The sequence below is a fragment of the Pipistrellus hanaki genome (genome assembly GCF_964339955.1).
Source record: "Pipistrellus hanaki genome assembly, chromosome: 1".
Lineage (NCBI taxonomy): Eukaryota > Metazoa > Chordata > Mammalia > Chiroptera > Vespertilionidae > Pipistrellus > Pipistrellus hanaki.
Window position 1 is genome coordinate 193,683,827 of NC_140503.1, and position 23,413 is coordinate 193,707,239.

At 36.3% G+C, this 23,413-nt stretch overlaps 1 protein-coding gene across 3 annotated transcripts in view; it reads right to left on the minus strand.

The window, feature by feature from the left end:
• PCDH7 (protocadherin 7) overlaps positions 1-23,413 on the minus strand; it is a 426,551-nt gene that overhangs the window by 219,959 nt on the left and 183,179 nt on the right. For 2 of the 3 annotated variants that reach the window (XM_084869795.1, XM_084869797.1), the window contains exon 2: positions 3,772-3,988. In XM_084869795.1, coding sequence (XP_084725921.1) covers positions 3,772-3,988 — 217 coding nt within the window. The remainder of the gene's footprint in view (positions 1-3,771; positions 3,989-23,413) is intronic. The other variant, XM_084869796.1, reaches the window with a different exon arrangement.

The following is a 23,413-nucleotide window of genomic DNA, read 5'->3' on the forward strand; positions in this document are numbered from 1 at the left end:
TTGCTCACCATCTCGCTAAAAGACTCAAAGGTCTCCTTCTGTTCCAGAGAGTAATTGGATGCGAGGAGAGAATTGTAGATTGCTGGTTCTGGCTAAGATTTTAGAGATAATTGAGTTAACTGCCTTATTAGATGACCAGAAGCAGACCCAGATGGAGTAAGTGACCTACACAATCCTAATGGCAACACTGGAATTAGCGGTCAAGTGGAACGTTTTTGTTTTTTTTTTTTTTTTATTTGAGTTGTTCAACACTACATCTGCTCAAGTGATACGTAGCAAAGACAAGCTAGCCTTGCAAGTATGATTCAGGGGGTACTTTGGGAAGAGTAAAGAGACCATGGCATGAAAGCAGGGGCCAAGCTAAATATATACAATAGACATAAAGAAATTGTGAAATACCACTCTAAGGAAAAGTGTGAAGGCTCCCATGTAATTAAGGGCAGGTCAAGCTTCTGCATAGCCAATGCCTGCACTTAATGTGATCATGTTTTCGATCCTAATATTTGGTTTTCACTTCCATTGTCAATTCATTACTGTAGGTATTATTTTAACATTTCATCTTCAAATGCTTTATCATTACTCAATTTCCCTTATTTTAAAATATTTGAACTCCTTATTTTAAAATATTTGATTCCACTGAATGTATTTTAATAAAATAATAAATAACTAGTTACCTCCAATCTTATCAAAGGATCAATTTGAATAATCATAATATTGATAATAATTAACGTAAAAGGGAGAAAACTATATTAGTGATATTTTTCATGTATAATTCATAAGGCTTTAAAAAAAATTAAATGGAATAATTTCCATTATTTATTTCCAGTAACCCATGGGATGAATGTAAGTACCCCAAATTTGGATTTATCAAATTGGTGGGTCTCATTCTAATTACTAGATTCAGGTTTTAAAAAATTATGTTTATCCTTAACCTTAGAATGCATTTTCTTTCCTAAGCTAATAAGAGAAAAATCTCATTTGGCATCTGTCACGAATGTGGGTTGGAATATAAGGTAAAGCTTGCTATATAAAGAATTAACCCACACGCCTTCTTAATGGAATTTTATTTATTATGCTAATGTATAGAAACCAGACAAAGGCTTTTGTAAAACTTGTGCATTTCACTGCCTATCTACTTGCATATTCCTGTGTTTAGTTGTATTCTTACTGTAGCATCTGTGAAAACTTATTTTTTATTATTAGCTACCCCACCTTATAGTCAGTTACATATGACATTAGAGTGTTAGAATGTTGTGTATCATTGTACTGAAAATTGTCTTCTAAATTTTACAATGAAAGTTTATCAAAAAAAAAAAATGTTATAACTGCATAGTTTTACATAGGTTAAAATTCAAGGAAAATATTTGAGGTTATAATAATTAGAAACTAGGACAGCATCCAAAATGATATTTTCATGGAAAATCCAATACAAATCCTGATTAAAACTTAACCAAGCAAGACACCACCGATTACCTGGATTCCAATTAAATATGACAAATGAATACTTGACAAGTTTCAATCCCAATTCTATTTATGTCAGAATGACCCATTAAAATTGAAAATGAAATTACCAGAATGCAAGCAATACAATTGCACTTTATAGCTAGTCTGAAAACTTGGACCTGACCAAATCCTTGTGCAAATGACAAGGGCTACATTTAAATCACCCAAAGTGAATCACAACTCCTTCTCCTCTTCCTGCCATTACCTGCAGAGCAGGGCTAACATGAATCACAGCGAGCAGATGACAAATCATCATGCAAACTCTGAATTGCAAGTGTCAGTCACATACAAAATCAGGAAAAATCAGTTATACTATGATGGTCCTTACTGTTGTCAAGACTAAAAACATGGTTGTTGTTTTTTTTAAAAAAAAAAAACTCATCAAAAAAAAAAAAAAAGTTTTTGGGAAATGTTTTTTAGTAAATTTTCTAGTCTTTTAACAGGCTCATCTGTTTAGTTTTCCATGACATGTATGTGTATTAAAAGTAACCTCTTCATGTTTGTCATATTGTATTGTTGTTTATTATTCATCATTTCTTTCTTATTTTGAAGGCACTGAATTACCTTAAACCACAAAAAAAATTACATTCAAGTGTGATCAAAATGCCAATGATACAGTTTTTCTATTAATATAGCTGACATAAGAATACAATTATTCATTGTTGTTTATGGTGAGACAAGTACTTTTAAAAACAAAATTATATCGTATCATCAAAAGGTAACCACACATATTGTAACGCCCTTAAAGTAATTAATCCTGCCTTCCTGAGTGTGTGCATGCTTGCATGTGAATATGTAAAATATTATTACAGTGTTTTAAATTTAAGTTTTACTTTTGTGCAAAGCATCTCAAACATATTTGCCTTAAACATATATTCATCAGCACTCCAATGCATATAAAAATGTTTATACTTATTTTAAAAAGACTAAATTCAATTCTTAAAAACTATATCAAACTCCCATCCACATAAGCACACACCACCATACACACAGATAAGCATGCCTTTATAGCCATGAGGCAAAATGCCACTTAAATTCTAAATTAATCAAGAGGGATTATCAAGAATCAGACCCTGACATCATATCTTCCCACTCAGATAGCAATGTGGAAAAATAATTATTTAGCATTGCTTAGTTTAGCAATAATTTCACTTGGGGTCACTTTTGATGTATCACTCTCTAGTGTTGCATTTTAATATTAATAGATAAAACTCTAGAAAAATACCAGTTTCTTCTGCATTAATATGTTCTATTTGCATATCATCACTAAAGAAACTGCTATGTAACAAAAAGAGTGCCTTATTTCACTTGGGGGATGAAATAATAAAAAAAATTAATTTCCAGTTTTCATGAGATAAAATGTTTGTGATTCCCCTTACTTCCCCTACATATAATCTCTTTTTATACTTGAAATAATAATAAACTTAGTAAGAAATTTACCATTCCATTATTAGACACAAACCTATTCCTCAGGCATTTACTTATAACCTGAAATCCAAAAAAATAAATCACCTCATTGTCTTTGGGAACATAAATGAATGCATAAAATTTTATATGCACTATTCGCAATCTTAATTTGGTAACTTAGAGAGAAATGTGCGTAAGGCCAATTGCTGTGGTAATTTTGAGAATCATCTCACAACAGAAAGAGAAACAGAGTGCTATGATTTGTTTTCCTCCCGTTTCCTTACACAAAAATGAGAAAAATCTTATACTTAAGTGAGAGGGAATTCTTAGAGCATTTACAATGTACTTTTGAGAACAAGATAATACCATTCTCCTTCGACTCCATTTCAGCTATCATTGAAAGAATGGTTTGAAAATGCTTTCTCTAAATGCCTGGGAGAAGAAAGAGTAGTGCAAGTGTGTTGACTGTCATTTCCTTTCACTAAGACTGGACAGTTGCAATTGAAGAAATAGTTGCGTGACAAAAATGAATAGAAGAAAACAATAACACATAACCTTTCTCAAATTGCTCTCGTTTCAGTATTATGCACTAATTTAGTGTTGTTGATTTTTTTCCATAACAGGTGCTTCTCGTATTTGTAACTGTTTATTTCTGACAGGCTGTCTTACCACGGTGAATTTTACCTATATAGTTATGGTCCCTTACTTGGCATTTCTTTGTCCTTTAGGAAGTATTTATGATTTCAAATAGAAGAGTTTTAGTGTCAGCTATTTTATTTTGGTTTTAGACTGACCTTCACAAGGCTACTTATTACGGCTCGCTAGCGTGATTATGTGTGTGGATGTTGTGTTTGCCCCTACCATTTTCCATATGCTCTGCCTCACCAACACTGCCATCCGGCGTGGTCCTCTCATAGTTGTCCTCTGGGAGTGGAAGGGCACCCAGTCTTGGCCCTGATGAACTCTTACTGCTTGGTGTTTCTGACTCCTCCAGCCCGCTGTCATAGCAACTCTGCAGTGACCCCTGATGTGGGTCCTGAGGCTGACTCACAACAGAAAACGTCACTCTACGAAATGGCTGTAAAAGAAGAGATTCTGAATGTCACTACGGTAGAAAATTGTCAATGATCTTATTAAAAAATACATAAATTACATACATTAAGGTCTACTGACAACTCATTCAATATAAAATGGTTAATATATGATGAAATCTATTTGGTTGACTCCTTATTATCTGAGGCAATGCCTAGAACTTAGATTTTATCCTTGAACAAGCTGAAAATTCTCTTTCTAAAACAGACATTAGAAAACAGCAATTTCACTGAAACACACATTTAAATCTACATTAGTCCCACTTATTCAATCTTTATCTATTCTGTAGTCTTCACTTCAAATATATTTTTCACAAGTGGACTCTATAAAAACTAGGGTCAGTGGTTTGAGAAAGCAATAAATATTGAATTAGTACATTATAAGAAGACTTCATTTTAAGAACACTTTCCATATGATCTAATCGTTTAAAAATGTGTGTTCTGGCAGATGAATTAAACTATTAAAGTTAGAGCTGATAGTAGAAATTCAGATGCAGATGATAGAAAATATGAATATATTTCTTACTTCGTTCATATTAAACACATTACCTATTGACCTTGAGATTTTGAGGGTAGTATTGAAATAATAGATAAAAATTTTCTTAAGCAGGGAATGGAAAATGAACTAAAAAAGTTTAATTATATGTGCTTTCTATGACTATAATTTGTTCTAAAAAAGTAACATCATGCACAGCCTTTAGACTGGACTTTAAAAATGTGTCAAATCTTTATCTAATTAGACCCCACAATTTCCAATAATACTGACATTGGCTGGACTATGCATGGAATTTACACATTATTGTAGCTATAAAAAAATGTAGGTTCATTAAGGAAACAAATTAATGCCATCCATTGACAAGGTTACAGACATAATATCTGGGGCGGGGGATAATATGAAAAAGATTCTGAAATATCTGTCTCAGGTTATTCATGGCAATAGTTGGGTTTCAAGCTCTTATGTGGTTTGAAAATAGCATAAATATATAGATTTTTAAACCTTTAACATACATTTCTTTATCATATAAAATATACAACTAATCCTGCCACAAAATAGTGAGAAACATTTTTTGCACTTTTATAACTTGAATGCTAATAGTACAAATCACTACTTAATACTGGGACCAAAAGAATTCTTTAAAATGTTAAGGATTATAGACAAATGATAGATTATTAAAGGGAAAACTAAGAATTGTGACATTTTCCCAAAATGTATAAATTGTCTTCGCTAAAGACAAACACACGTACACTGACTTTGCTAAAAATAAACAAACAAAAACAAACAAACAAACAAACAAACAAAAACACACACACACGTTCCCACAATTATCCCCTTTATTTTGTCTCAGATAGAAGATTGTCCAGGAATATTGTCCATTATTGGTATTTGGAACTCAGTACCTACATGTAGTTATTTGTCCTACACAGTCACTATAAAACCTTTTTCATTCTAGGTACAAATCAGACTTTGTTCACACTGAATTTTATTGCAAAGGGAAAACATTTAAAACACATTCTCTTCATAATGTTTCACTGTATTGGGACTGAAGTATTTTTAAACAGTTACAAAATATTTCTAGTACAAATAGCACACACATCATGGACCAAAGTTTATGACAATATACCCTACAGAAATACTAGTATTGTCCTTATTTTATTAATAATTTTATATTTATTTACAGTTGTGAGATTGTGAAACCTCTTTATATTTATGATGCTTTATCTTATGTATATATATTTTTATTTCTTTTCTTTTTCATTTATTACTTCTTATTGACTGCAAACTATCTGTGATATGTTTTATGTCTTTAGTCTGACCTTGGAAATGAGACCACTGACAGTTTTCTCAAACCACATTGCTCTGCATACAAAAGATACTCACCAAAGTATATTCTACTGAATGATATTTTAATGACAATGATAAATTTAGGAAAGAACACCAAGAGTCATGGAGATTTCACTTCAAGACATTGCAATATCAAATTCTGTTTTAATGAGTCTCAAATCTTTTAGAATCAGTCTTTACTAATGCAAGAAGTTCAAAATATATAAGAAAATACATACTTTATAGTTATAAATTGACCAAAGGAAAGTGAATAAGAAATTTTAAGAAATTGTGTTTCAGTTTCATACAGAAGTAAGAAACAGGGCAATGGTGGGGTGTTTATATACTGGTTCCACAAAAGTTGACAGGATAGCAGAGAAGTAGGTGATAGGCATGTTTGAAAAGACAAATGTGCAAAACAATCATTTTTTATCATGTGTTATATAATAACTGCAATGAATCTATCTGTGCATTTAATTTTATTAATTGCCTACCGTAGTTTGAATTTCATGAATATAAAATTATTAATAAAATAAGGACAATACTAGTATTTCTGTAGGGTATATTGTCATAAACTTTGGTCCATGATGTGTGTGCTATTTGTACTAGAAATATTTTGTAACTGTTTAAAAATACTTCAGTCCCAATACAGTGAAACATTATGAAGAGAATGTGTTTTAAATGTTTTTCCTTTGCAATAAAATTCAGTGTGAACAAAGTCTGATTTGTACCTAGAATGAAAAAGATTTTATAGTGACTGTAGAGGACTTGAATCTCCATGAAATATTTTGGGTTCAATGAAATATTAAATTCAATGATGAAAAATGTTTTAATTGTAAAATACAGAGATCAATATATATTCCTAAAAAACTTATATTCACGAGTGCTTCCTCTTGTACAAAATGTTTTACTTACAATAACACCTGAATAAAAATAATTTAGAATAAAAATTTAAAGTAGAGTATCACCCAATGGATCACAAACTACTCATCAATAATTTCTATCTGTTTTATAACAGATCCCATTAGAATTGTATAGTACAATATCAGCTTTATCAGCCTTTAGTATCCCTTAAACTCTATTTTGATAATTTTCAATAATTAAAATTACTGTGGCAAAGTTTATAAGTTGGTAATGTGAACCAAATTAGTACAGAATACTAAAGCTTGAATTCTGCAAAAGTTTAATATCAAAGTCAATCAGACATGTAAATTTACATAAATATATATGAAGATGATAGATAAACAGTCATATATTTTATAATCCTTCATCATCAGGTTAGGTTTATTGAGAAGTTAACTTTTACAGAAAAAGTTATAACACAGAATTCCTATTATTTTTATAATCCAGAATATTATAACCAAAAAATGTAAAGCAATTTGTCAACTGTGTGACAGAGAGAATCAGTTTGCATTATACATTATACATAACTGTCACCTTGTTAATTACTGATATTCTAAATTAGGTTGGTTTAAGTGGTAATTCTTAAACTAAGATGTAGCTTAGAACAACCCAGAGTACTTGTGAAAAAACATAATGCCAATAAGAGTAGCACAATGAAATCAGCATTCATTGTGGGTCTGGATATTAGTGGTTTTTAACATCTCCCCATGTGACGAAAAGGCAAATAGAGTAAGGAGAAATTCTAAACTTAGAGAACATATGAGAAGAAGCTAAAAAGACTAAACTAATCCAGAAAACTAGTTGGTCCCCTAAGTGTCCACAGAGTTCCCTCAAGAGTTAGAACCAGCCCAAACCGGTATGGCTCAGTGGTAGAGCGTCGGTCTGCGGGCTGAAGGGTCCCAGGTTCGATTCCGGTCAAGGGCATGTATCAATACATTGGTTGTGGGCACATCCCCGGTGGGGGGTGTGCAGGAGGCAGCTGGTCGATGTTTCTCTCTCATCGACATTTCTAGCTCTCTATCTCTCTCCCTTCCTCTCTGTAAAAAATCAATAAAATATATTTTTTTAAAAAAAGAGTTAGTAGAACCTTGGTTCCATCTTGAGATGCAAAAGTATTGACATGAAGATTTCTAGTGACCTGAGGTATCTGAACTTTGTTTTTCTGTTTATGATAATAATTTTATGTCCTATGCAGGAAAACTGGTCCTTCTAAAAGAGGAAAGATCAGAAGAGCTTGAGGAAGAGTGTAGGCCTTCAGCTTTTTGAAACTGTGAAGATGTGTTTGAAAAGGAAATGAGTTATGAAAGAAAAAAATCTCCAAGAAAATCATTCCAAAAATTCTGAGTGGGATGTGTGTGAGAATTATAAACAGAAGGAAGCAGAAATCAAAGATTTTATTTAGGCAGATGAATGATGTAATTGAAAGGGCAAAGTTAAAGATAATGATTTGGCAATTTCTTAGGAGAAACTATTGAAACGGGCTTAGGAGAACTACTGAAAGCAGAAGATTATGTGAAAAGGGGTGAACTATGAAGAAACAGTAGTAAGAATTTGCAGGAAGATTAGTGTGGCTGATTAGATTCAGTCATTAATTCACATGCCTACATTTATTTTGTAAACATAATAGGTTCCAAAGATGTTCCAACTATGCCTCTACACATTTAAGATATTTAACATTACAGCTATATAAAAACAGATAAAACATCATATGATCAAGTTTCCAATAAAATAGAGGTACAAAAAGATGCTGTGAGACCTGCTTGGGAACTTAAGGTATGCATTGCAAAGGAGAGACTTGTGGGTTGAGAACTCTAAATGGAGTTTGATAAATAACACATACGAATTGAAGGGCTGATTATAGATTCCATAATTGGGGCCAGCAGCAAATAATAAAAATGTGGGTGGGTAAGAAAAGCAGGTCACTTTGGAAACTCAGAAGCCAAGGAAGCCATCATTTCTGAAAAGAAAGAAAATCTTCTATGTTCAAAAAGCATCAGAGACATGAAGAAGAATGCTAACTACCATATGTCCATTGGATTCATCCATTAGAAGGTCATTGTGGCTATGAAATCTCTAAACTCTGCAGTACAAGCATAGATTAGGCCACAGGAAGTCAAAGACCGAAATGTAAATATATGGAAAAAAGAAAAAATAGGCCGAAGCTGGTTTGGCTCAGTGGTAGAGCATCGGTCTGCGGACTGACTGAAAGGTCCCAGGTTCGATTCCGGTCAAGGGCATATACATTGGTTGCGGGCACATCCCTGATAGGGGGTGTGCAAGAGGCAGCTGGTCGATGTTTCTCTCTCATCGACATTTCTAGCTCTCTATCTCTCTCCCTTCCTCTCTGTGAAAAATTAATAAAATATATTTTTTTAAAAAAGGAAAAATTGGAGCTGATTGCTAACTTAAAAATGGGACATATAAGAGAAGTAGGGTTACAGTTAAAAGAAAAAGATTTATGCCCAGCCGGCATGGCACAGTACTTGAGCATCAACCTATGAACCAGGATGTAGAGGTTTGATTCCCACTCAGGGCAAATGCCAGTTAAGGGCTGTCTTTTGTGTGTCAGAGGCAGCCGATCAATGATTTTTCTCATCACTGATGTTTTTATCTCTCTCTCTGAAATCAATAAAAATATTTTTTAAAGAGTCCAACTATCTTTAATTTAAAAAAAGAAAAAGATTTGTGTTAACAGATTATGTGATTTATCTATACTTTTTTTCTTTCTTCACGGTATTAAAAATTTGCTTTAAGGTAAATATTTGAAGATGCAAGCAAAAGGGGGTGTTCATAACATAAGGTAGATGGGAACAAAATAGAATTAAGAGCAAAATTGAATAAAAAATAAAATCACAGAGGCAAGGTAAATAGTATATATGATGAGGAAATTCATGCATGGGGCATATGTGTATGTGTGTGTTTAATGAAAAAAAATGTACATTAGAAATAACAGAAAAAGATTCTATACCAAGTAACTCTATTGATTCCCTATTGACCTCACACAAGTTAGCTGACCCTTGGTTCTTATGCCTTAGGCTCAGGGTCTGTAAAATAGAGATAATAATACCTGCCCCTTACGAACTTAAATTCCCTGAGAAATAATGAGATAGTTTATAAAAAAGAGCCTTAAGCTCCCTCAAAGACATATACTATAAAAGGCATTCTACCTCAGGCCACAGCTACACAGCTACATAACTGGAACTATTTCCCGTTATGTTTTAGGTTTACTTTTTTTAATGTAAAAAATACATATTATTGGCCCAGTAATCCATAGTGCTTCTAAATAGAATTTTGAAAAATCATATGAAATTTCAAACCTAATTCTCCCATTAATGCACTAAGTTTTTATTGTTTTAAATACAAATTTTTGCCAAATAAATATGCACATATATTAACACATTTTTTTTCAAAAGCTATTTGAATCCAATCACTTATTAAGCATTCACATTTCTATGTTTGAGTGTTTTACAGTATCATTTCTCAACTAGTTATTTATTCCATTAGGACACACTGGCGGTTAGGGGTGACTTTAACTTCAAGACACACCTACTATGAGAACTTCCCAGATACTTTACAGGTTATTACAAATATATTAAAAGGTAACTCCCCATAATATACAATCACTGGAATATTCCAGTCCTTAAATGATGAAAATGCATTAGAGTTGACACTAATTTAAACCACCATAGACTCGGAACAAGCATTCTCCATGCTTAATATGATTTCATTTGATTTACTTCCTGGAAAGGTATGGGTCATATGAGGAGTTGGGCAGAGGTGCTAGTGGAGAGGACCTCTGTCTTCTATTCCTGCATTCACACCACAGGTGGCCCTGAGGCTGCCTCTTCCTGTACTTCCTCCTCACTCGAAATTCTGGTGAGTCCAAGGTAGGGATATGTGACTACAATAATCATCTATACTAATAAAAGGGTAATGTGCTAATTAGACCAGGTCCACCAGACATCTTCTGTTCATCCTGTCCCCCTTCCAGATAAAGCTATAGTGGTAGGGGCTGAGGCAGAGGTAGTTAGGGGTAATCAAGCCAGCAGTGGAGCAATTAGGAGTGATCAGGCCAGCAGGGGAGGGCAGTTATGGGTGTTCAGGCAGGAAGGCAGAGGGATTAGGGGTGATCAGGCAGGCAGGCAGAATGGTTAGGGGTGATCAGGCAGGCAGGTAGTTGAGTGGTTAGGAGCCAGTAGTCCCAGATTGTGAGAGGGTACAGGCCAGGCTGAGAGAGCCTCTCCCCACCCCCCCACCCCCCATGCACGAATTTCATGTACTGGGCCTGTAGTCTTATATAATAAAAGGCTAATATGCAAATTGTCCCCTCCACCAGGAGTTTGACCAGGGGTGGGGTCTGCTGGCCAACTGCCTGCAGCCCCTCCCCCTTGCCAGCCCTGCCCTGATTGGCCCCCACCCAGTGGGTGGTGGGTCCAGCCAACTAACCTCCCATGTCCCCTCCCCTTGGCCAGCCTGGCCAATGGATCAGCCTGGATCAGGCTGGCTGGCCAGACCCCACTCATGAACGAATTCTTGTACCAGGCCTCTAGTTTCCATATAAAATTAACCTCATAGCCTTGAAAGGTCAAACATAGCAAATAGAGTATTTTTAAGTTGGGTGCTGTGAGCTATACAATTTGCTCATTAATATCATTATTTTTTTTTTTTCTGAAGAAAGTGAACAGATGTTAAAAACAGTATCCAGGAGAACTTGGGATCAGGAGAAAGGCTGCTTAGATGAGGAGGGGAATTAGAATACATTTGGATTACAGAAGTAAGGCTTGTGTTCTAAGTACATTATTGGAAGGGGTACGGCATTTATAGAAGGACAATGTGGTGAGTACTCGATTTACTTATTTTTTAAACTGCACCTCCACGATTGGTAATGTAAGTTACCAAACAGTAAACCGAGACCTGGGCATTAAAGAGTTTACAGGTCACTCATATAGGTGCTGGCAGCCAGATCTCACCCTACTCTTATTCAGAGGGCTCAAGGAGAGTTAAATTCCCACATTTCAAATTCATTAGAGGACTGAACCATTTTCTAAAAACTGATTTAAAAAAATATATATATATATCTAAAAAGCCGCTGTCCAACTGAACTACACAATCAAAAGCACCTTATTTTGTTATTTTATCTTGCAAATATCTTTTTTTTTTTTTAATTTTAGAGAACCATATAATTACCCTTCTTTTCTGAAAGTGCTGATATAATAACATACAATCTGCACCGTTCAGGAAATTAATTTTTAAATTAGCAGCAATATGTTATTCTGTTTTTGGAATACAATCATTGCCAAACATGTATAACATTCCCAAGTGCTATTTTTTTTTAAGTTATCACTCAGTTCATTTATAGTTGCTAGGAAAAGCAATAGAGATCAGATGCATATTCAAAGTAAATTAATAATAATACCTCTATTTTTATCCATTCTTAATTGTTAGATTCAAAGGTAAACATCACACCATCAAGGCAAATATTATGTCCCATAAATAGACATACTTTAGACTATTTTAAATGCTTTAAAATATTTGCCCTTCATCTATCATCATTAGCAAAATCTCCTAGGTTACAATCTGCACAATAAAAATGGATTGCTTTCTCTAACGGGGAAGTTGCTAATTTTAGAAGAGGAAACACAAAACAGCTGAACTTTTGGGAGTATCATATAATACAACAATACTTACAGTAAAAGAGAAAACAGTATGAAGGTGAGCGCACAGACATTTTTCCCTTGGAATCCATTTCTTATAACCTGGTGACACTGCGTTTACAGCGATTTTATTTGGAAGAGGATAGGACCCGAAGGAAGCCACAGGAAAGACTTGAGGTTAAATCCGCTTCCCTGTTGAATACTGCTCTGTGTCTTACAGAAAACTTTATTGGGACCTTTAAGTGTGCACCTTCCTTTTTAGCTTCAATAGTTTCTCCATAAATCCCCTTATCTGGAACTCACATGCAGCTGTCTCAGTCGCATCAATTATTTCCAAATGGGCTGAAAGGGCTTTTTTATTTTTTCCAATTCACTTAGTTATGTCTATCAAACAGACTTCTAATGACTCCCTTTGTCAGTCATAAGGCACTGAAACAGTTGCGGGCAGAACACTTGCAGGACTAGAAGGAGGGCTGCATTGTATGTTAAAAGGGAGCTAAGACTCTGAATGCTTCCCTTGCAAAGGAACTGCTACTTGATTACCTTGCAAATGTTTTCAGCCCCTGTCAGTAGCTACTGAGCAAACATTTCTAGCATTCCATAGTGCCTTAGTTGGAATGTCTGGCAGGACCTTCAAACAAACCTTAATCAGGTCTTTTAACTTTTGAGGGTGTCTTCCTTTGCTAATGTCTCAAGATTCTTCCTTACTTCAAACTGCCATTCTTTCTTTCAAGTCAATGGCAGATGAAAGCACATTAAAAAGAAGCATGTTGAGACATTTGGATTAATTAAAACACTAATTTGGGGAAGGAGAAGTTAAATAACTTTATTTCTTTTGCCTCCCGCAATCCCTCCCCTGCCCCAATTGTGCACAGTTGGGGTCCCTTGGTCTGGCCTGCACCCTCTCACAATTCAGGATCCCTCAGGGGATGCTGGAGAGCTGGTTTCAGCCCAATCCCCCACAGGCCAAGCTGAGAGACCCCACCAGTGCACGAATCTGTGCACTGGGCCTCTATTGTTCCGATAAAACTTATTTAACATTTTTGAATTTTAATTAATTTTTCCCATTCTGTGAAACATTACCGTATTTTTAAATTTGTTTCAACGATATAAAATTATAGAAAATCAAATGTAAAAATTACAACTTTTCTATTTTATTCATATTTATAAATGTTTGTGGGTTTTTTCAACTAATACATAAAGTCCTTATAAATAGTGTTTCTCCATTATGCTCCTCTTTCAATGAAAGTACCTTAAAAATAGTTTATATTCAATTGTCACCTATTAACATGTTTTGATATTTCTTATCCTTTTTTGAAACAAATCTGAACTGGAGAATCTGGAGACGTGGATTCAAGCACTGGCTCTAATATTAATTATGAAATCTAGGGAAAAGTCCAAGGTTTCAGCTATAACACCTTCAACTTTAAAATGAGGGAGTTATAGTGGATGATATTTAATATCTTTTTTGGTCCCATAATTCTCTGAAACTAAGAATACAGGTGCTAAATGGTTGAAATCAATAATTTTAAAGTTGACTGCTTACCCATTAAGAAATTCCTTAGAACATTACATGGCATTGCAAATATTAATTCATATTGAAATGTATTTACTCATAAAACAAAGATCATGAACTAAAATATGCACAATAGTCAAAAATTTCAGGTAACTACCTTAATGAGAAGTTATCAAGATGGTGAGGTACCCTCAGGCTTACCATCTCTATGAAAAAGTAAAGACATTTCTCAATGTCAGCTCCATGGAATAGGTTCCTCTAAATCTTCCCTATCCTCTGAAACCACCTCCTCTGTGATTCCTTCTTTGACTCAAGCAACATAAAACTGTTCATTGAGTTCATGGAGGCTGTGAGACCTCATTCATCTCTCAAATGCACGATTCTAATAGCAGAGGTTAGTGAGCTTGGTAAGAAAATACAATGGTGAAAGCATGCTGGGCCATGATTGGATTTCATCTCTCAATTCATTTTAGACCCCACACAGTCCCTTGTAAGTTCCCATGTTTACATGCACAGAAAAACAGGAAGGCAGAGGGAGTCCTAGTCAGGAGAAAACCAATATTGACAGGCCACTAATGAGAAAAAGACTAACTTCACAATAACATTCAACCCAACAAAGACTTATTAAGCCCTTGCTTTGTGCCTACCACTATGCCGAAAATCTACATGCTGAAAATTCAAGCATTAAGCTCCCTTGGGAAAGTGTAAATTTATCATACGAAAGCACTCACAGAACACAAGGGTTTCTCTTTCCTTTTTTTTTTTCTTCTTCTTCTTTTTGCTATTGTGATAATCATCAAAAGCTCAGTTCACCTGCCGCTCAGTTGCTTTGCATGACTACTCCTGCACACAGAGTTCCAGAAGCAGATGAATGAGGTCGATAAACCTGGATCTTAAACTGCGCAGCTGGACTTGGTCTGCTGCAGATCAAGGTGCAATGCTGAAACCAAGTGGAACTCCTATAGGACTGCCCAGGTTTCCAACTACTAAGGCACCAAAAAATGAACAAATAAACAACAACAAGAAGGACATAGAGTCACCTTTAAAAACTACCTTCTAAGATGCACAGAAGCTTAGCAGTGCATGTAGGTGCCTGCTTCATAAGCATTTGAAATGAATCAAAGAGAAACATGCATTTTAGGATCCACTCAAAAGATGCTCCGGATTTTTTCTTTTCTTCCTTCTTTCCTTCCTTCCTTCCTTCCTTCCTTCCTTCCTTCCTTCCTTCCTTCCTTTCTTTCCTTCTTTTTTGGCATTTCTTCTGAACTCCTCTGGTGAATCTGTTTAGGCAACTACATATATTTAAAAACGTTCAGCTTTTCTGCCTGACTGGCATGGCTCAGTGGTTGAGCATTGACCTGTGTGAACCAGGAGGTCACAGTTTGATTCTGGTTGGAGCGGGTTGTGGGTTGGATCCCCAGTGTAGGGCATGGAGGAGGCAGCTGATCAATGATTCTCTTATCATTGACTAGAGGCCAGCTGCACAAATTCATGTACCGGTCCGGTCAGCATACCCTGTTTGGGACCAATTGGGCCAGGTCAGCTGTGGGGTAGGGCTGTGGGCGGTTGGCCAGCCAGCCCCACCCCAGTTGAATTCCCAGTTGAACTCCTGGTCAAGGGGACAATTTGGATATTAGCCTTTTATATATATAGGATGTTTCTATCTCTCTCTCCCTCCTCCTTCCTCTCTGAAATGAATTAAAAATATATTTAAAAACAAAAAAAATTTGAGCTTTCCATATTCTATGGAATAGAGGTTTCTATGCTTAAGCAGTTTTTCTGGTCTGGTGGATTAAAATGTCTGACAGGAATCAAGACAGACATGGAGTCTGTCTGAAGTGTCACTTAAGCAGTTAATCATGAAACTGAGTTGGCCCAACCCTTGAGCAAGAGTCTTCTGATATACAAAGAAAGCGTCTGCTACCCAGGCAAACCTATATACTCTGCCACCCCTCCTGGCTCCCTGGTTTTATCTTACTTATCTGCACTTCATTGAAAAGAAAAGCTACCAGCACCCACAAGGAAACCAAAAAAAATGTATTCAAATGCTCAGTATATGCTAATTTTCATTCCTTAGTATAAGTCAAGTGAGTCCAAAAAAAAAAAAAATCAGTGAAAGTGAGATTGAGAGAGGAATAATAGACTCCAATGGTGACCACATCCCAGTTTCTGGAACTGGTGAATAGGTGACCTTACATATACAGAGATGTTTAAAATTGTAGATAGAGTTTGCTAATCAACTGACCTTATTAGGTTACCTGGGTGGGCCCAATGCAATTGAAAGGATTCTTCAAAGTAGAAGGGGGAGGCAAAGAACCAGGCTAGAGCAATACATTGTCAAAACTGTATTCACCTTCACAAGCTTTGAAGAGAGAGGAAGAGCATGGATGCCAAGGAGGGCCAGTGTCCTCAAGAAGCTATTAAAGGCAGGAAAGGAAAGGGAGCAAGTATTCCTCTACAGCAGTGATTTTCAACCTTTTTCACCTCATGGCACACTTAAACTAGTTATTAAAATTCTGGGGCACACCAAAAAAAAAATATTTTTAGCCTATCAAAAAAAAAATAGGTATAATTTTGATTGATTTACAAAAATAATAGTAATAATAGTAATTACCTACCCTATTTGCTCCAAAGTGACTTTTTTAAAAAGCAGGTGCCTATACGTGTATGTAAGGATTTCTGGTACCCAAAAGTAAGCATTCAGAGGAAACCTTATTATGTTGAGCCGTGACCAATAAGATGTAACTCTATTGTGTGACATATGTTTATGGTTCAAGCCAGGGCATTCACACCAGAAGGCTATTGTTGTGTTGGTTGTTGTCATTTTTTTTTTTTTAATTTGGGAAAAGAAATCAGTGCCTCTGAGTAAATAGTCAGGTACTACATGTTTAAATTTTTTTTTTTCAGCACACTGGTTGAAAATCATTGCTCCAAAGCCTCCATAACAAACACTACCTTACCAACATCTTGCTATGAGCCCAGATAGACCCATTTTGGATTTCTGGCCTCAAATACAATAAGGCCACAAATTAGCATAGCTTTCAGCCGTTAGGTTCTTGGTAATTTGTACAGCAGTCATAGGAAACTTATACAGTAGGCGTAGAGCCTGGGGTATGGTAGGGAGGGAAGGGAAATAAATCAGTTGGGTTTAGGCTTTACATTTATAAAAAGAGGTTAGAGGCATCATTCAAATTTAAATTGGCGTTCCATTTCTGGGTCACTCCACTATATAGCATTGAGAACTAGCATGTGATTCTAATAATTACATCCACTCTAGAAAACACTTAAATGTACTGTGTTGCTTTATTTGATGTTGAAAGTGTTTGATAAGTATAGATATGTTAAAATAGTCCTTATAACCTTTTTTTCATATTAATTATTCATTTAGTACAGTGACAATACGAATAACAAACAAAACAAGACCAAAAATGAAATGGACTAGGTCTGTATCCACCTATCCATATGAGGGAAAATGCTTCAAATTTATATTTCTGTCCCCACTTATCAGATAACTAATATTGCATTTGAAGAAACCCAGGAGTTATTTTCAACCATAAGTTGAAAATGTAACTGAAATTATCTTATATTTCCCACCTATTATTCCAATATTAAGTGCCACAAAAGCAACTCATTTCATTTATTTTCCCCTTGAGGAAAAAAGGTTGAATTCTTACTAGTAAGCTTACAGGAAAGGGACATTTTGGAATATGAGAGGAAAACAAGGAAATCCATGAGGCAATAACATCACAGTACAATCATATTTTATTACCACCACTACTATTTGGCTTTCTAAACCTGTTTATATTTCATATTCAAAAGATACTTAGGGAGCCATATCTATAATAATATGTTTTTATTCCTTTCTCTGGGTGTTTTCACCTTAGGAATTTTTCTAGCCTCTCCCCCACTACCACCACCACCACACACACACACACACACACACACACACACACACACACACACACACACACACATACATTTATATATATGACCATTTGGTCCGTAGAACTTAATTGAGATTTCGTTTTCACTTGAAAAGCACTAAAATGATAACACTTCAGGCACCCACAGTTCCTGAAATTCATTACAGTCTATTAAAACGTTTGACTCACCAGTGCTTCTGCTCCTTAGATCTCATTATATGCATGCTCCATACTCAGAAATAACATGAACAATAAACCATGTCATTAAGTTAAATCCTGTATTCCGGGGGAAACAAAATTGTCCTGGCGTGGCTTTTTTATGCTGAACTTCAGTTTTCTGAATGACAATTGCTTATATTGGCAGGTTGTGAATGAACTAACGATGGTGTTTATTACCCTCACCCAGTCTGACAGAGAAACCTACAGTAACACGGAAACCCGTGGCTGAGCAAGAGGCTTGCACACGGCGCCAATGGAGCAACTGATAGAAACCTTCCCAGGCGGTGGTCCGTCACTGGTAGCAGTCATTTCCCAGGACATACTGACAGAAGGCAAAGCCTCCTTAATGAGAGAGTTGACAGTGTCTGTACTTCAAATGCAAGAGAGAGTCCCTGAGACTCATTGATTGCTTACTATGTGTCCATTCTGAGCTTATTTAATTGTCACAGAGCACTGTGGGGTAAATGCAGAAACCAATGCCCATGGAGCAATCGTGCCCAAAATCACCCAGTTGCTTAGTGAGCGATCCACAGCCCGGTTCTTACTCATCAAGCAACAGCTTCACCTTGATTAAACTCTGAGCCATTGACAGACAATAAGACTTCTGCATATATCAACAAGAGCGCTGGTATAACTAAGCTATATTCTAGCACAGATTGTCTTATGTAGAAGTAAAGGATGGCAGAACAATTCCTCACTCAGCTAAATAATGCCAATTATTTTATAGCCACTTCTGATAGAGGATTTTCAGAGGTTCCTTCTGCTAAAAAATTACACATTCAGATGTAAACACCCTCGACATTTATTGGTAGTTTGTTGCTGCATCTAAGCCAAGTGTGAAGGAAGAGATGTGTAGTCACCTTTGATCATGAGTGCTTCATTCGTTTTCTTAAAGTCCAATAAATCCTCTGGCTTTGTTTTACACGGGTCAGCTGTTCTCAACTCTACTTGTATATCTGAATTACCTGGGAAGCTTACAGAATATGGATGCTTGGAACACATCCCAAAATTATTCTGGGATAGAGTGCAGTATCTATGTCAGCAGGGTTGAAAATCCATTCTGATCCTAAAATAAAATGAAAAATCTTCCTAATTTTAATCCACCAGGCTGCCAGAAGTCTCAGTGCTCAATCATCGTGTATTTATAAAACTAAATGCAGAAGATAAATTTACTTATTCTTCTCTCCATGTGAGGTACCATTTCTATTTTAATAATCTCATTATATAAATGCATTTTATCATAAAACATCTCCAATCCTTTTGGAAGCAGATAACCCACATTTTGAAAACAATTACAGAAAAACTTAAAATGAATGTTCCTCATCATTCACTTTATCTTACTTTGGAAAAAAATGACTTGGGTGTTTTATATTGCTCCTCAATTAATAATTAGTCATGTTTGACTGATTTGCATACACACAAAGCAGATCTGTCAGAAATGTCAAAATAAGGACAATTTTATCCTTTAAAAATCTGAAATAATTCCACACTCTGAGGGCTTTTCTTTAATAAAGTGAATTTGGCAATGTTCAAAGTGGATGGGATTGGAATGCCTTAGAATCTGCATAACTCTATTTTCACCATCGGGTTAAAAATGTGTATTGTTATTCCTGACTTTACTCCAATATTATAATATCCCAGTCCTTCCTTTAAAAGTAGGGAATCCTAGTTATAAGGGCATCTCTAGGCAGCGTTATTAATCATTTCTAAAACCATGCCTTTGTCACCTCTTTCTCCCGTTAGCATTTAAGTCATTCTACTGACATATTGCATCAATGCTCTAGGACAAATCCCCCTTCCTCTGTCTTACTTCCATGTACTGATTTGTGGGTATTCGTGGTGGGTAATAACCAGAGTATCTGTGCACTGCCTTCTAGATGGTGTGTTAGATAAAACAGCATCTTAACCTAATCTAAATGCTTGATGTTTGAAGAAAACTTCTCATGAGTGGTGCAAATTTTGAGATTTGAATGTCTAAAGATTGCGAGAATTTTGAGAAAGGGGATTGAATTAAGTGAAAAGTACTTCACTTATTTTTCTTTCAACTGGAAATACCACCTGCTGGCAGTTGATACCTAAGATTTCTCATTTCACTTGCATTCCTAACCATTTCTTGGATACTTACTTTGCTCACAGTAGCTTTACCATTGAGAATCTCTATGATTTAAGACAGGATATTTCCTCTAAATCTATCCTAAGCTCTAACATGAGGGGAAACTGGGAGTACTTTGATATCAGAGTACATCTAAGAAATTTAAGTTAGACAATCCAGTGAGTCCTAATATTTGTGTGAATGACAATCACTTGTTCACAAGGGATAGTATTAACTGTTGAACAACTCCCTAATTCTGCATTCAGAGAATCTGCTTGTTTAGGAAAAAAAGCAACAAACAGATCATTGTGATGCACACCAAAAATTAGAATCACTTATATAAACCCTGCAAAATACTGAGCATATTATTTGTTGTATTATTATTACAGCTAGAGGCCTGATGCATAAAATTCATGCATGGGGGATGGGAGGGGAGGTCCCCTCAGCCCAGCCTGCACCCTCTCTAATCCAGTACCCCTCGGGGGATGTCCAACTGCCAGTTTAGGCCTATCTCCAGGACATCCCTCTCACAATCTGGGACCACTGGCTCCTAACTGCTCACCTGCCTGCCTGCCTTATTACCCCTAACTGCTCCCCCGCTGGCCTGGTCACCCTCAGCTACCACCCCTGCCAGCCTAGTATACCCCAACTCCCCCCCCACTTGAACTAGTCGCCCCTTACTGCACACCCCCACCAGCCTGGTTACCCCAAACTGCACCCCCTGCCAGCCTGGTTACCCCTAACTGCCACCCCCCCATGGGCCTGGTCGCCCCATGTTGCCTGCTGTTTGATCATCTGGTTGCCCCTCAATAATCCCCCCTCCCCGACAGCCTGGTTACCCCATGCAGCCTGCTGCTCTGTCATTTAGTTGTCCCTCAGTAATCCTCTGCTTGCCTAATCACCCCATGCAGCCTGTTTGGTCATCCATTCAGTTGTGATGGTCACTTAGCCTTTTATATACATATACATATATATATACATATACATATACATATATATATACATATACATATACATATACATATACATATACATATACATATAGAATACATATAGAATACATATACAGTACATATACATATACATATACATATACATATGCATATGCATATACAATGTTATTAACATTGACAGTATTGTGGCTAGTAATGAAATGCTTATTATAGCTGGTAATAAAGTAGCAGTCAGGTCCACCCGCTATCAGGAAATTTTGTTTTTCTGAAAACCGATTCCAAGAACTGCAGTCATTTGTTGTTCAGCCCTCCCTCACAAACAGACATATGAAGTTAAGAGTTGCATTAAGATGGCAGTCTAGTCCTAGCCAGTTTGGTTTAGTGGATAGAGCGCTGGCCTGTGGACTAAAGGGTCTCGGGTTCCATTCTGGTCAAGGGCACCTACCCGGGTTATAGGCATGATCCCCAGCAGGGGGCATGCAGGAGGCAGATAATCCATGATTCTCTCTCATCATTGATGTCTCTATCTCTTTCTGTACCTCTCCCTTCCTCTCTGAAATCAATAAAAAAAAAATATTTTTAAAATGATGACAGGTTATTAGAGTTATGGTCAAGTGGTTTCTACTCTAGAAAGATTCCGGGGAGAGTTAAGACAGGCTTCAAAGGATGGAGGCAAGAGCAGAGGCAAACCCAAAGGAGGACATCTTGGAAAATGCCAGAGGAGTCAGCCTTTTCCCAGAAGACTTGCTCCTGACTCCCACTCGGTGAAAGGCTCACGTGAACAAACAGTAGATGAGCAATATTCTACTTCACACAGGGCAGGCTCAGGAGGACCTACACCTTGTAGTGCAGCTTTAAGGCACTCTGCATAATAAAGGAATGGAAAATTAAGAATGGGGATTATTTAAACAAAAACAACAATAAAAAGTTGCATACACACAAAGTAGAACTGTCAGAAAAGTCAAAATAAGGACAATTTTATCTTTTTAAAATCGGAAATAATGCAACCATCTGGGGCTCTTCTTTAATAAAGTGAGCTTAGTAATGATCAAAGTGGATGGGACTTGAATGCCTTGGAACCTGCATTGCTCTAGTCATTCTCAAACCTATAGTGTAAGAGGACTCTGGGGTAGAGGTGCTCAAAGATACTTTTTTTCTTTTATCACTATTAACTAGAGGCCCAGTGCACGGATTCATGCACTGGTGGGGTCCTTTGGCCTGGCCTGTGCATTCTCGCAATGCTGGACCCCTCAGGGAATGCAGGATATCCATTTTCGGCCTGATCCTCATCCCCACAGGCCAGGTTGAGGGACCCCACTGGTGCATGATTGGGCCGGGGAGGTACCACAGGAGGGCCCATCTGACTCAGTCCTGATCAACTGGACCCCAGTAGCAAGCTAGCCTACTGGTTGGAGGTTCTGACCCCTGGTGGTCAGTGAGCATCATAGCAACTGTTCAAACAGTTGAATAGTCAGACACTGAACATATTAGGCTTTTATTATATAGGATAACTAAATTTTGCATTCATATATATATATATATATATATATATATATATATTCATACCCACAGGGGAAATTTCATAAAACAAAATTTTCCTTTACTTCACTAAGGCAGTGTACTTTATTATACACACACATACACATATACATTCTGTCCCATTCCATCTTCTAATTTTAAAATGCTGGTTAAGGTACACTAAATTGATTTTATGACCCATTACTGGGTCTTAATTACTGCATGATAAAAAGTGACATTTGTTAAAAAAAATGGAGATTTCAGCCCCAACTCTACCCTAAGACATGCATTTAGTAGTCTTAGGATAGGAGTCAGGAAGGTGCACTTTCTAAGCAACCAGGGTGATTCTGATCCCTAGAAATTCTATGCCCTGTAAAGTAAAAAACTGCCTTCAGGTATAGCTAATCTCACCTTCTCTGACATCTCCCACCTTCTTGCTCCTGTATATGTCCCTTCTGCTATGACCAAAGCTGGAGCCCACGTTAGATCTAACTCAATCCCATAATTGTCACTATATTTAACAAAAGAATAAACTGAGGCCCCAAGTACCAGGAATAAATTAAAAACTCTTCAGATTTCACTTTTCTATTTTAACTCCTTCAAATTTTGTACAGCTGTCAATGTTCAACTGAACAAGAACCAAAATTTTAATGAGAAAAAAAAAACACAAAGACACACACACAAAATAACAAGAACTCTCTCAAATGCAATTTATGATTTATTTTATGCAGAGTTTTTGTTTTGTTTTTTGTTTTTCCTAAAGCTACTTTTATGGTTATAAAATATGAACATGTTAAACCAATTTAACCAAA